Source organism: Ricinus communis, chromosome 6 (assembly GCF_019578655.1).
Source record: "Ricinus communis isolate WT05 ecotype wild-type chromosome 6, ASM1957865v1, whole genome shotgun sequence".
Classification (NCBI taxonomy): domain Eukaryota; kingdom Viridiplantae; phylum Streptophyta; class Magnoliopsida; order Malpighiales; family Euphorbiaceae; genus Ricinus; species Ricinus communis.
Window position 1 is genome coordinate 17,567,990 of NC_063261.1, and position 11,556 is coordinate 17,579,545.

Sequence of the window (11,556 nt, forward strand, 5' to 3'; positions counted from 1 at the left end):
CCTTTCTTTTCTTTCTTGTCGTTTGTTGGAACAACCGAAAGTATGTTAAGCCTTACATGTTTATTATTTCAAATAGAAATGGTAAAAATAATTCGTATGAAATGTCTAGAAATGAGTTAGAACCTTTAGTGCTGACTCAATTATTTTTATCGCTAAAATTATAGTCACGTAAGTAAATTTTGACGGAAGTTAAAACTGAAATTAATATTAAAATAGATTATTGATATTAAAAAATAAAAATAAATGCCAAATTTAAAATAAAATAAAAATATGTAATCTATTTGATAATTGACCTTTTTAGTAAAATAAAAAAAAATATAAATTTGTGATAAAATCCATGGTAGTTTCCTAAATTATATGTATTAGTGTGTTTTTCTTTGATTTCATTTGCACTCACTATCTCGAGATTTTTTTTGTGGCACACGTAGCTTGTTTATCATTACTTTCTTTTAATTTTTTTTTTTTTTGTGTGTGTTTGTATTATTTTTATGATTAGTACAAGGTTCTTTTGTTCCAATTTTTTGTTTTTTCCTTTCTCATTTGAATATCATACTAAGATCACCAACTTAAATAATATTAATGAGCTTTAGCTAAGGCTTCATAAATTGTGAGTTTTAAGTTTGAGTTTATGTATTCTTCCGATATAGCATCTTGACAATCTAAATATTTGCTTTTCCTTAAACTAAAATAATTGGATATATAGTTGGCTGCATTGAAGAAATGGACTGAAGGCATATCATATTAAATTGTCTCCAATATAGAAAATAAGAACAAAACAAACCCAATTCATTTATAGAAATTTTATTCAGGTAATTAATTCATTGAAGTTTTTGAAATTCTTTTATATTATACTTTTTTCTCTCCTTTTTTCATAAATCATATCATGTATTAACAAAACATTGTAAAAGGACAACACAACTCTTGAGTCAAATATCAGAATCTTATTAAAGACCCTGCCACAGACCTCTTCTTTCCACATACATTTCATCATTGTGCTTGTATAGCCAGTGAATCACTAGCAATTGAATTTTTAGGCCACTGAATTTGATAAATTTTAATTGGACGGTGGTACCTTCTTCTTGAGAAAGAAAAAGAAGCAACCTTATAAGGTAACTCTAGCTAGTGGATATATATGGAGAGGTAAGTGCTTCAAGTGAGAGAGGGAGCCGCGTGTAGATAGCTGGGGGAAAAGGGCACGCCAGGCACGTTTGACACGATAGGGAAGGCGGTGGCGGTGGGGATTGAAGGCACGCCCAGTACATTTGATGCGGCAGGCAATGGTGCTGCACTAGGCACTACGAGATTAGGCAAAGATGGTTGAGAGGTTGGTAATATCGGATGCCCAAAACGTGGATTAGAAGGTACTGATGGGAATTGCAAAATATCGCGAGCTGCTAAACTGATATCCAAGCATGGAAATGACAATGTAATGAAGAATGCTAACAGGAAATTCTTGTAAGAAGCCATCACTAATTAAATAGCCTAAATGTTTGTTCAAGACAGTGGAAAAAATATGCAGCAAATAGATATCTTATATATGAATTTCGATGGTGAAGTAATTAAATTGCTATGGTAACTTAAGTCATATATATATATATAGTCTAATCATGTCTAGTTAGTTGATGAGTAGTTATGAGATAGAGTTGTCATTTAAAGGCTGGACATTTTGTTTGAACAGGATATACAGTTATGCGCTTAAGATTATTTCTAAATTAAAACAACTCAAATTCATTACATATTCCAATTCTGTATTATTACTTATTAGGGTGTGATGCCCATTTTCAGTTGCAAATCAAAGTATATAGTTATGAAATATATAGGTCACAAAGCCTGACATATTGTTCCTTTTTCGGTTTGAAACTACCAACTTCCACCGGGTTAGGCATTGCTAATCATAGGTTTTGTTAGCACTGAAATTCTAATACAACAAAGGTTGATATTTATAATAGACCTATTCGTTTTCAATTTAGACAAAGTCGAGCTGCACCTAAAATTCTGTTTGTCATCTCCAAGAGTTGAAAAGGATAGCTCATTGACGAGTACTGAGCTAACATCTTGAAATATATTTCTATAAATTCTAAAAGGGTTTTATCCGATCTATAATAAAAGCTTAAGTCATTTTATATTTTTCATGTATACTAACCACAAAGCATAAATACACACGCACATAACATAAGGTAGAGAACTTAGATAAAATAAATTGCTAAGTCACTGAAAATGAAGATAACTAACTAACTCCGAAGTATAATCTCAAGCTACATCCACAAGAAATCGTCAATCACACTATGTTAAGATCATAAGAATAAACGTAGCTAAAGTATAAGATTACAATGCTCAAACTGAAACAAACAACTGAATCCCTCAATGCAATCTGATTCCAAGAGATGGAGTTAATACCCAGGTGGTGGAGAAAGGAATGGAATGGAGAGGGAATTGTAGTTGGGATAGTAGGAATGGAAGGAATGCTTGGCATTGGAGGCAAGAGTGACCTTTGGGACAGTATGGACACTAGGAAGTGGAGGCAGAGTTGGCATAGCTGACGAAGTAAATGCATAAAACATACCAATATTTCCCTATTTGTTTTTAAAACTTAAAAGCGCAATTAATTCACATTTTCATATGAATTTGGTGGCTAACCCATTAATCAAACTTGGAATAGAGTGATGGTCTAGCTTCTTACTATTCAGAAACTAATTGTCATGTCTATTTCCTCTTTTTTCTCCTGATTTCATATGTCTATTAGGCTAAATCAATATGAGCTTAAAGCTACATCAGGTGAAACTGAAAATCAGGCAGCCAATCTAATACACCCTAATAGCACAAAAAGTTATATATAGGATTACACATATCGGCCAAAGAAGTTTTACTGTGTGTGTCATATGCCACAATGATAACACGATTTTCTAGTATTGAACATTTATTAATGCACTATTCCGGCGGTAAATATAAACCAAATTTATAACAGTTTGAATATTTTTCAATTCCAACAACTGACATTATATCGATCTATGTTCAAAGTAATTCAGATTATTGATGCTTAAAAATATGGAAGCACCTAATAGAACTGAACATCTAAACCTAGCCTGGTGTCTCATAGATGGAAGAAGAGATACGTGAAATCTCTGTAGAAGAGCCAAAGTAGAGTGCCACATTTACATGTTAGAATAACCATAATTTCTGCAGAGATTGTGGTCAAATCTCATACTTTGTTTCAGAATCCAAATCGGACAGATGACTCTTCCACAAATTCAGCATTTTGTGAATAAATATCTCTGCCACTTTTTATGTCAATGCTTATCAATTTTAACAATGATTTTGGATTGTGTTGGAAGAGAAAAGAAATTTATGTGTTTGTCAATTTCAATGATGAGTTTAGTGGTTAATCTGCCACACAATAGGACGTAGTGACTTATTGATTTTTATTCTTCTCTGTTAAATGAAATTTAATTTAGTTTTGCTCCAAAATCTCAATGTTTGAAAACAAATAGATAATCAATGAGAGAAACTATATATTTAGACAAGAGATGAGGAACATGTGCGACTTAAGAACAACAAATTTAACATGAGAATTCTGTAAGTTAGTTCACACACAAACTCTGTTGTTGGCATAAATTTTTACATGGAAATAATGCTTAATTTCATGGATTGGTAACAGGTGAAGGAAACTGCTAGCTCACTCATTAAAGCTTGGCCAAGAACTTTTAGGGATTGGGACTCGAAAACAATGATTAAACATTTTTTTTGGGCTAAGCCAAGTTATTCTCAAAGGTAAAAATGGTTTCACAAAGACTACAGAAATGAATTCATAGAGGCTAGAGGTGCAGCTTTGATTACTGTAGTAGTCTATAATTGGCAAACGCACTCACTACTACTAATTAAAAGATACAGCAAATAATATTTAAAAATGAAGATAATTAAGTCCAACACAAATTGGCAAATCACACTGTCATATAATCATACAAATAAATGTTGCTAAAGTGTAACACAATAAAACCAGAAATAAGCAACCAAGTCCTTCAATGCAACAAGATCCCACAAGGCGAAATTAATTAATTCATAGGTGGTGGAGAAAGGAAAGGGAGGGTGGGAATTGTAGTTGGGATACTGGGAATGGAAGGAATGCTTGGCAATGGAGGCAAAGTGACCTTTGGGAGGGTTGGAATGTTAGGAAGGTTAGGAAGTGGAGGCAGATTTGGCTTGGGCAGAGAAGGTTGAGTTGTTGGCAAGGTTGGCAATGTGGGCTGTGGAAGAGTTGGAATAGCAGGCATTGGAGGCAATGCAGGCATTGGCATTGAAGGTAGAGGAGGCAATTGCAAAAGAAGACGAGCAGCAAAGCAAACATCCATGCTTGAAAATGACAAGGCTATAAAGAAGGCCAGAATGAAACAATTGAAAGAGGCCATTATCGATTAACTGTTCTCCACCTAAAAGAAACTTCAGTTTACTTGTTATGAGTTTGGATGATGAAACAAAGCCTGGTGTTAAGAGATATATATACGTGTAGCTGCAGTCTTACCTGGCTTTTGTCTTGTGGTAGGTGCAAAAGACATGGTATTGGTGGGGAAGATTTGGACTATCACATTAAGTTCACTTGTTAGTTCACCTTCTTATCAATTTTCTAGCTGACAATTGGCTAATCAATTTAGGGTTCTAGTTGGTGGGTAAGTTGAGGTGAGCCCTATACGAAAATTCCATTATAGTTTGTGCAAGAACATCTCATGCTATCAATCTTCATTCCTAGTTTAGCTTGGCTTCCAAAAAGAACATTGCCCTAACCACATCACCAACCAAAAGTCAAGCACACATACAACTCTTAGCACCATATACAAAATTAAGTAATCATACATGCCTTTTTTTCCCAAACATTGCAGAGTTGTATAAATTATTGGACCGACTATCAGTAACACCAACAACATACATCAACGTCCTTATATTCATGATTTCATTTTTTTATTTCTTTATCATTTTCAAGCACCCATGTCAGCGGCGGACTTAGAAATTCTAACTACGGGCAATCTAGTATCTTCCCTACGGAGCTCTTTTTTGCACTGTTCCCTTCTTTCAATGCCAACCCAGCTACAACACCGACTATTTAGAACTATTGAGTTGGTGAAATAAATAGGAACCATTAGCATTTCACAACTATGTATGGTAGACACATTTGAAGCTACTTAAAATAAACTGTTTGAAATCCAGAGTTCTGTTAGATGTTAGAACTCTTAATTGTAAATTAGTTAGCAGTATATACTCATGGAGCCCAATTCACCAAAACCAGTGGCTGAGCTAACTCAACCTTTATATACACTTTTCCCGTCATTTTTATTTGAAAAATTAAATCCGTTAAAAGTATGAAGTTTTAGAGGATGATGGGTTTTTCTTTTTTAATTCAGGATATTTATACATTTAAGTTGTTTAGGTTTATCTTTGAGTGTATTTTGGTTAGAGTTTATTGATTTGGATATATTGATTATAAAAAAAATAAACATTTAACTTATTTTTAAAAATTAATTTATTAATTAATATAATATTAAAATATATTTAATATGATATTTTTTAGAATAGAATCAATATCATTATTTGATTAGGAAACTATTTATTAGTTTTATAATATTAAAATATAATTAATATATTATTTTTTAGTATTAAAGTCAATGTTTAATTAGAAATTTAGTTATGAATCAATAAATTAATAGAAAAAACTATAAAATTATACATAAACTTGAATTTTATATGTCAAAAGTAAATACACATGTCAAAATAAAAAAATTATATCAAAATTAAGCATATATATATATATATATATATATATATATTTACTCATGCTACTGTATTTTTATTTTATATTTAAAAATTTTATCTCATATATTTTTTTCAATTTATAATTAGATTAATATTTTACTTTTATAATATTTTTATTTACATCTATATTAATACTTTATATAAGTCATATAATACATTTTTATAAAATTTCCGTATTTATCATATACTAAGATAAATATATATGAGAAATATATATATATTAATATTTTTATCTATTTTATTTATTGCACGAATAAATTTTTTTACATCCATATAATAATATATATATATATATATTGAATATTTTTTTCAATTCATAATGTTTTAGCAATAATTTTCTAATATGTAAAAAAAAAATTTACTGTTTTTATGTTTCAAATTTAAACTTTTTATATTTTTACTATTTAATTATTTTTTTATTTTTACATATATAAATATAAACATATATTTATTATAAAAACAATAAGATTTATACTTTTTGTAATAATATAATAGTTGTGGGAACTAACGGCAAGAGAATCATGTGGAGCATTTGCACCCTCATGTAGCCAATAGCTACTGAAGTCAACAGTTAGTTAGGGATTAACCAATAGAAATTTAGCTGAATGCCTCATGTATTTGTTCAGTTACTCTTCTCTTTCTTGTTTTTGGTTATATATAAGCTTGTAGCTAAGTTCTTTGATTAAATAATCTTAGCTTCCATTAGAAGAAATTACATATATTGTTCTATTTATATTTTAGTCAATTTTTCAAATAAATATTGATGATCAACTTATGTGTAATTTTTAAAGAAATTATAAATGATAATTAGATTAAAAATAATAATAATTCCAAAATATTAGTGTTATAATTTTTATTTAAAGAAATTAAATTATTTTTTAATTTTAAATGTTATTTGATTCAATAGTTAAAATAGTCAAGTGCACATATCGGAGACACATCTAGTCAAGTATAGAAAGTAACCAAAAAATAACTCCTAAGAAAATGTTTTAGCAAGCCATTCAGGTTTATATCTTCTCTATTAAATAAAATTTATTTCGGCTCCAAAATCTCAATTTGTTAAAGAGAATATAGAGATAATTAATTAGAAAAGAATAAATAGACATGATAAATTAGTATATTATATAATATAATATTAAATTTATTTAACTACTATATATTAATTACTAATTAATTCTACTAGAATTAAAAGATTAATCGCTAATTAATTTTGTTAGAATTAAAATATTAGTCGCTAATTAATTCTATTAAGATATATATAGAATTAGGATAAAATAAAATTAGTAATTACTGACAAATTTAAAAATTCTCTTTTCTACATGTTTTTACATATATTAGTATTACTCATCATATGTGTTATGCGTAAATTATTATTATAAAAGTTATAATATTAAAAATATTTAATAAACTAGTATATAATATAATATTTATTAAATATCTTTTTTGTTGTATAATAGAAACTCATGTATTATTATATATTTTATAAATTTAATGAATAATTATACTCCAAATAAATTTATATAAAATCATAAAATATTTACATTTTTCTTTACTTTAATTTAATGATATTGTCAGTAATAAGCTTTATGTATTATCTTATTCATCAAAATAATTTGTTTTAGTTAAATAACTAATCTAGTAAAGTATTTTTTTAGTAGATGGAGAAAGTGCACGGCTTGCACTTTAATTTGAATCAGAAGTTGAGTTAATAATTCTAGTGGACAAAATATATTTTTACCATTATAATTGATATGATATAATCAAAATATAATGTAGTGCATTAGAGTGGGTCCACATGACCTAACTTTTATTTATAACAAGATATGAATTCTGAATTTCCATGATAAAGAGGAGCAATAATTCTAATAAAATACTATAATAACAATAAAAAAATAAATCAATATATTAATATAATAAAATTAAAATATTTTTTTTTATTTTTAACTTATTGGTCTTTAATTTTTGAAAAAAATTGTATTGAGTTATTTAAACTCTATCATAGGTATATATAGTGCGATATAGTATTTTTATAGATCTAGAAATGCATATGAGATTTTGATAAGATTAGGCGTAAATTAGATTGATCACTAATTAAATTTATTAGGATTAAAAAATTAAATTAATTATATATAAAATTAGATTAGTAATTATTTATTAACTTTAAGGATATTTTAGTCAATTCAAAAATTTCTTTTCTTGTGTTTTTCTATATATTATTATAAATTATAGATATATGCAGATAAAAATTATTATTTTAAATTTACTTTTATAGCAGCATAGTCAATTTAGTAAAAAAAATTAAAAACAAAAAATTAATGAGAAAATATTAAATGGTATAATTAGAAGATATATATAATAATAGTTTATTTTGAAATATCTCAAGGTTAATTCTTTTTTACTTTTTTCTTTTTACATTCTAAAAAATTCTTATACTAAGAAAGAAAGAGTTAAGAGCTAATAATAAAGACATGATATGTGATTTTTTTTAAAAATTCTTAGTTTAATTTTAAAAATAAAAAGGAATAAATACTATGATTCCTTCAGCTTTATATACAATTCCACCTCCTATATTAAAAAATATACTAAGATATTCATATTATTTAATTTCATTAACAATTAAGCCCTTCCGTTAAAAATATAGATCATGTTTTATTAGTTAATAAATTCAATTTGTTGGATAAATTAAAAAAATACCTAAATTACCTTTGAAAATAATTGAACAAACCAAATATAACTACATGATTTATATATCTTTTGTAATAAAAAAAAAAAAAAAAACCCACATATTCATCATATTCTTTTAAAACTTTTTTTACAAAATCCTTGATAATTTTCTCAGGAAACAAACTCCATTTATTTCTTAATTCTTATCCTCATAACTCTTCATCTCTCATATCTTCACTTCCATTTATTCATCTCCTCGCCCATTAAAATCTCAAATCCTCAACCATGAATATCTCACCAGCAGCTCTCCTACCCGCTTCGAAGCGCGTAAAGTCTGGAGAGTGTCACGCGAGCTCATCCTCTCTCTTCTCCACCTTAATATAGCTTATATTTGATTATGTCAAATACTTATATTTCATTGAAATTTTTTTAAAAATTTATTTTATTTATTAATGAATTATAAATAGAATTCATTCTGCCAATGAATTTCTATGTTTTATCTGTTAAATAATAATTATGAAATTCATTTTAAATAAACTAAATATGATGTTAAAAATAAATTACAATAAGAAAAAAAAGATTATAGAGTGAAAATATGAGAAAAAAATTAAAAATAAAATAGTAAATTTGAAAGAGATATTTTGATCTTATAAAATATATTTATTTATTAATATAAAATTCATTCTATTTTATTAGAATTTAGTTTAATTAATTAAAATTAATTTTACAAATTTAATTATATAAAATTTTAAATAAACTTACATTCCAATAAAATACTTAAATTTTAGATTTACAAATAAATTTGACAAAATTTTATAAAATTTATTTCAATCAAACACAATTTCAATACAGATTACATAAAATAATTCCTATAGGCTACATAAAATGAAGACAATTAATTCCGAAATTCATCAACATCCAACAGTAATAAGCAATTGCACAATTGTGTATGAAGCAAGTAATATAACAATAATTTTGCCTCTGATTTCAGGTTGGTTCCTGTGCTAGTTCCTCCTGCTGCTGCTGTTCCTTTAGTTCCTCCTCAATTCTATCTTTCCTAATACTCCATCTGCTTGTTAATTGAATGTCTCAGTAAAGCCATAATTGGCCAAATTGTACGTATGGCAGCATTACGTGCACTTCGTAGATGTATATTCTTAATAAATCACGATAAATTCTTAATAAAAATTGCCACTTGGATCAAGGACAAACTATGTGTTAGAAATTCTCTTGGGAAGAAGATAATTAATATATTTTTGTCATCCTAATAAGACTTCATCAATCACTCCGAATAAGTATGAGTGCGACGCAGCACTTTGCAAAGATTTGTTGTCCATGGAGACCTAGTTCATCGAAAATAGTAAATTTTGATTCCACCATCATGAGCTATTGTTTAAACTATTTTTTGACAATTGTTCTTTTCATTTTTATTTGTTCATAAGGAGTCTTTATAGTTTTATTTTTATTTTTATGGACATTAGATCATTTTCTTAATAGCAAGTTAGTGCATATATTACATTCTTCATTGAGATTTTTTTTGTTATGTTTCTGTATTTTTATTTTTTAAAAAGAATAATCCTTTGAGATTTATTATTTAATATTTAATTAACAATAAATAGAAAATATATTATAATCTAATTTAGTTTATTATTTAATTAATAATATTTATAAAATTAGTCAAACCACAAATAGAATTAATTTACGATCCGTAGATTTTCTATTTTCACGTGGCACTCTTCGTCATACTTTTGCCCATTACATAAAATTCTCTATTATTGCCTCTTATAGGAATCTAGTTTGTCTTAGTCCTAATATGGTTAATCTTTCTTTCGGAATATCTACTAATCATCGCCTTGATAAGCTATTGCCCTACTGACTAACTAATCGGATGTGAATCCCTTCTTAGGCAAGTGTGCTCGACCTATATGGGTTATTATTGCTAAAAATAAAGTATAAGAGCTTATTGTAAAAAAAATGCAGGAAGCAAATTTTTATAGAAAGTGAAATAAAGAAAACTCAAAAATTAATTTACACTCATTAATGGAGCGTGTAACACATGCACTAATTTGTTATTAAAAAAGGATGTAGTGTCAATAAAAAAAAATATAAAGAGTCAATGGACAAATGCAGGAAGTAATTGTCAAGAACAATAAAACTGTTGGGGGCCAAATATGCTTTTATCCTTTAAACTAAATAAAATATTGCTTCTATGGGTGAGAAAATAACATAAGTACATATTTCATTAAGAGAGACTACTTATATGAATACTTCATTAAGAGGAATCATTTAGGGGAATCAATATTTGGTAGAAAGAGAAAAGGAAAAAAAAAGCATTCAATACATTTTTAAAGCTCCAGAAAATGATGCTGGTTTTGTTTTTTTCTTCTTTTGTCGAAGGTGCAAATTGGACCCTAAACTATATCTTGTGGACTATATTAGCACTTGATATTTTTCTTTATGTCCCAATAGAAACTTTTAGATTATAGAGACATATGTGGGATCCATTCAAAGAGCACATATGGCTTAGTGGATCCATTTCATCCCTTTCTCAAACTCTTCTTTCTTCTGCTTCTTTAATAATCTCATATCACAAATTATACTCAACAATAAATCAATATAATCTCATTCATCAATATAATCAGTCACATTTCTACTCGTAGCACATCTCAAACAAGAGTGCTAATTCTTTATTCTTTAGAAATAAGCATGACATGCACGAGCAAGGTGATGTACTAGGCATGAGCACGTCAAACATCAAAGTATTTGATAGATTTTGTAGCTTCTTTAAAGCAAGCAATATGTTTATCCAATGCTACTACCCGTGATTCTAACGCTTCCGATAAGTTTGCAGCCATGAACGACAAGCTTAAGCAAGCTAAGGAATCTCCATAGATTTTATGCAGATAAGTTGTTGGGATCCTAATTAAAGTTAGCTCACCAAGAACATATAAATTTAGATTCGAGTTGTTAGAAAATTGCAGTAATTCAAGTAACAAATTGAGTTAAAGAGTTCAATCTTTCCCTTTTCTTTGAGTTAATATAATCTGGATAAAATGTATATCTTGTTTAGTTGAAATTTACTCAAATTGGAGA

At 27.7% G+C, this 11,556-nt stretch overlaps 1 protein-coding gene across 1 annotated transcript; it reads right to left on the bottom strand.

Annotated features, from left to right (window-relative positions):
• Nucleotides 1–3,897: 3,897 nt before the first annotated feature.
• Nucleotides 3,898–4,469, bottom strand: LOC8266844 (protein PELPK1). The gene has a single exon (XM_025158001.2). The coding sequence runs from the start codon at nt 4,401–4,403 to the stop codon at nt 4,050–4,052; it is 354 nt and encodes a 117-aa protein (XP_025013769.1). The 5' UTR covers nt 4,404–4,469; the 3' UTR covers nt 3,898–4,049.
• Between the last annotated feature and the right edge of the window lie 7,087 nt (nt 4,470–11,556).

Bases quoted from the DNA above. Each gene is read 5' to 3' on its own strand.
- LOC8266844 (XM_025158001.2), bottom strand. From the start codon at position 4,403: ATGGCCTCTTTCAATTGTTTCATTCTGGCCTTCTTTATAGCCTTGTCA.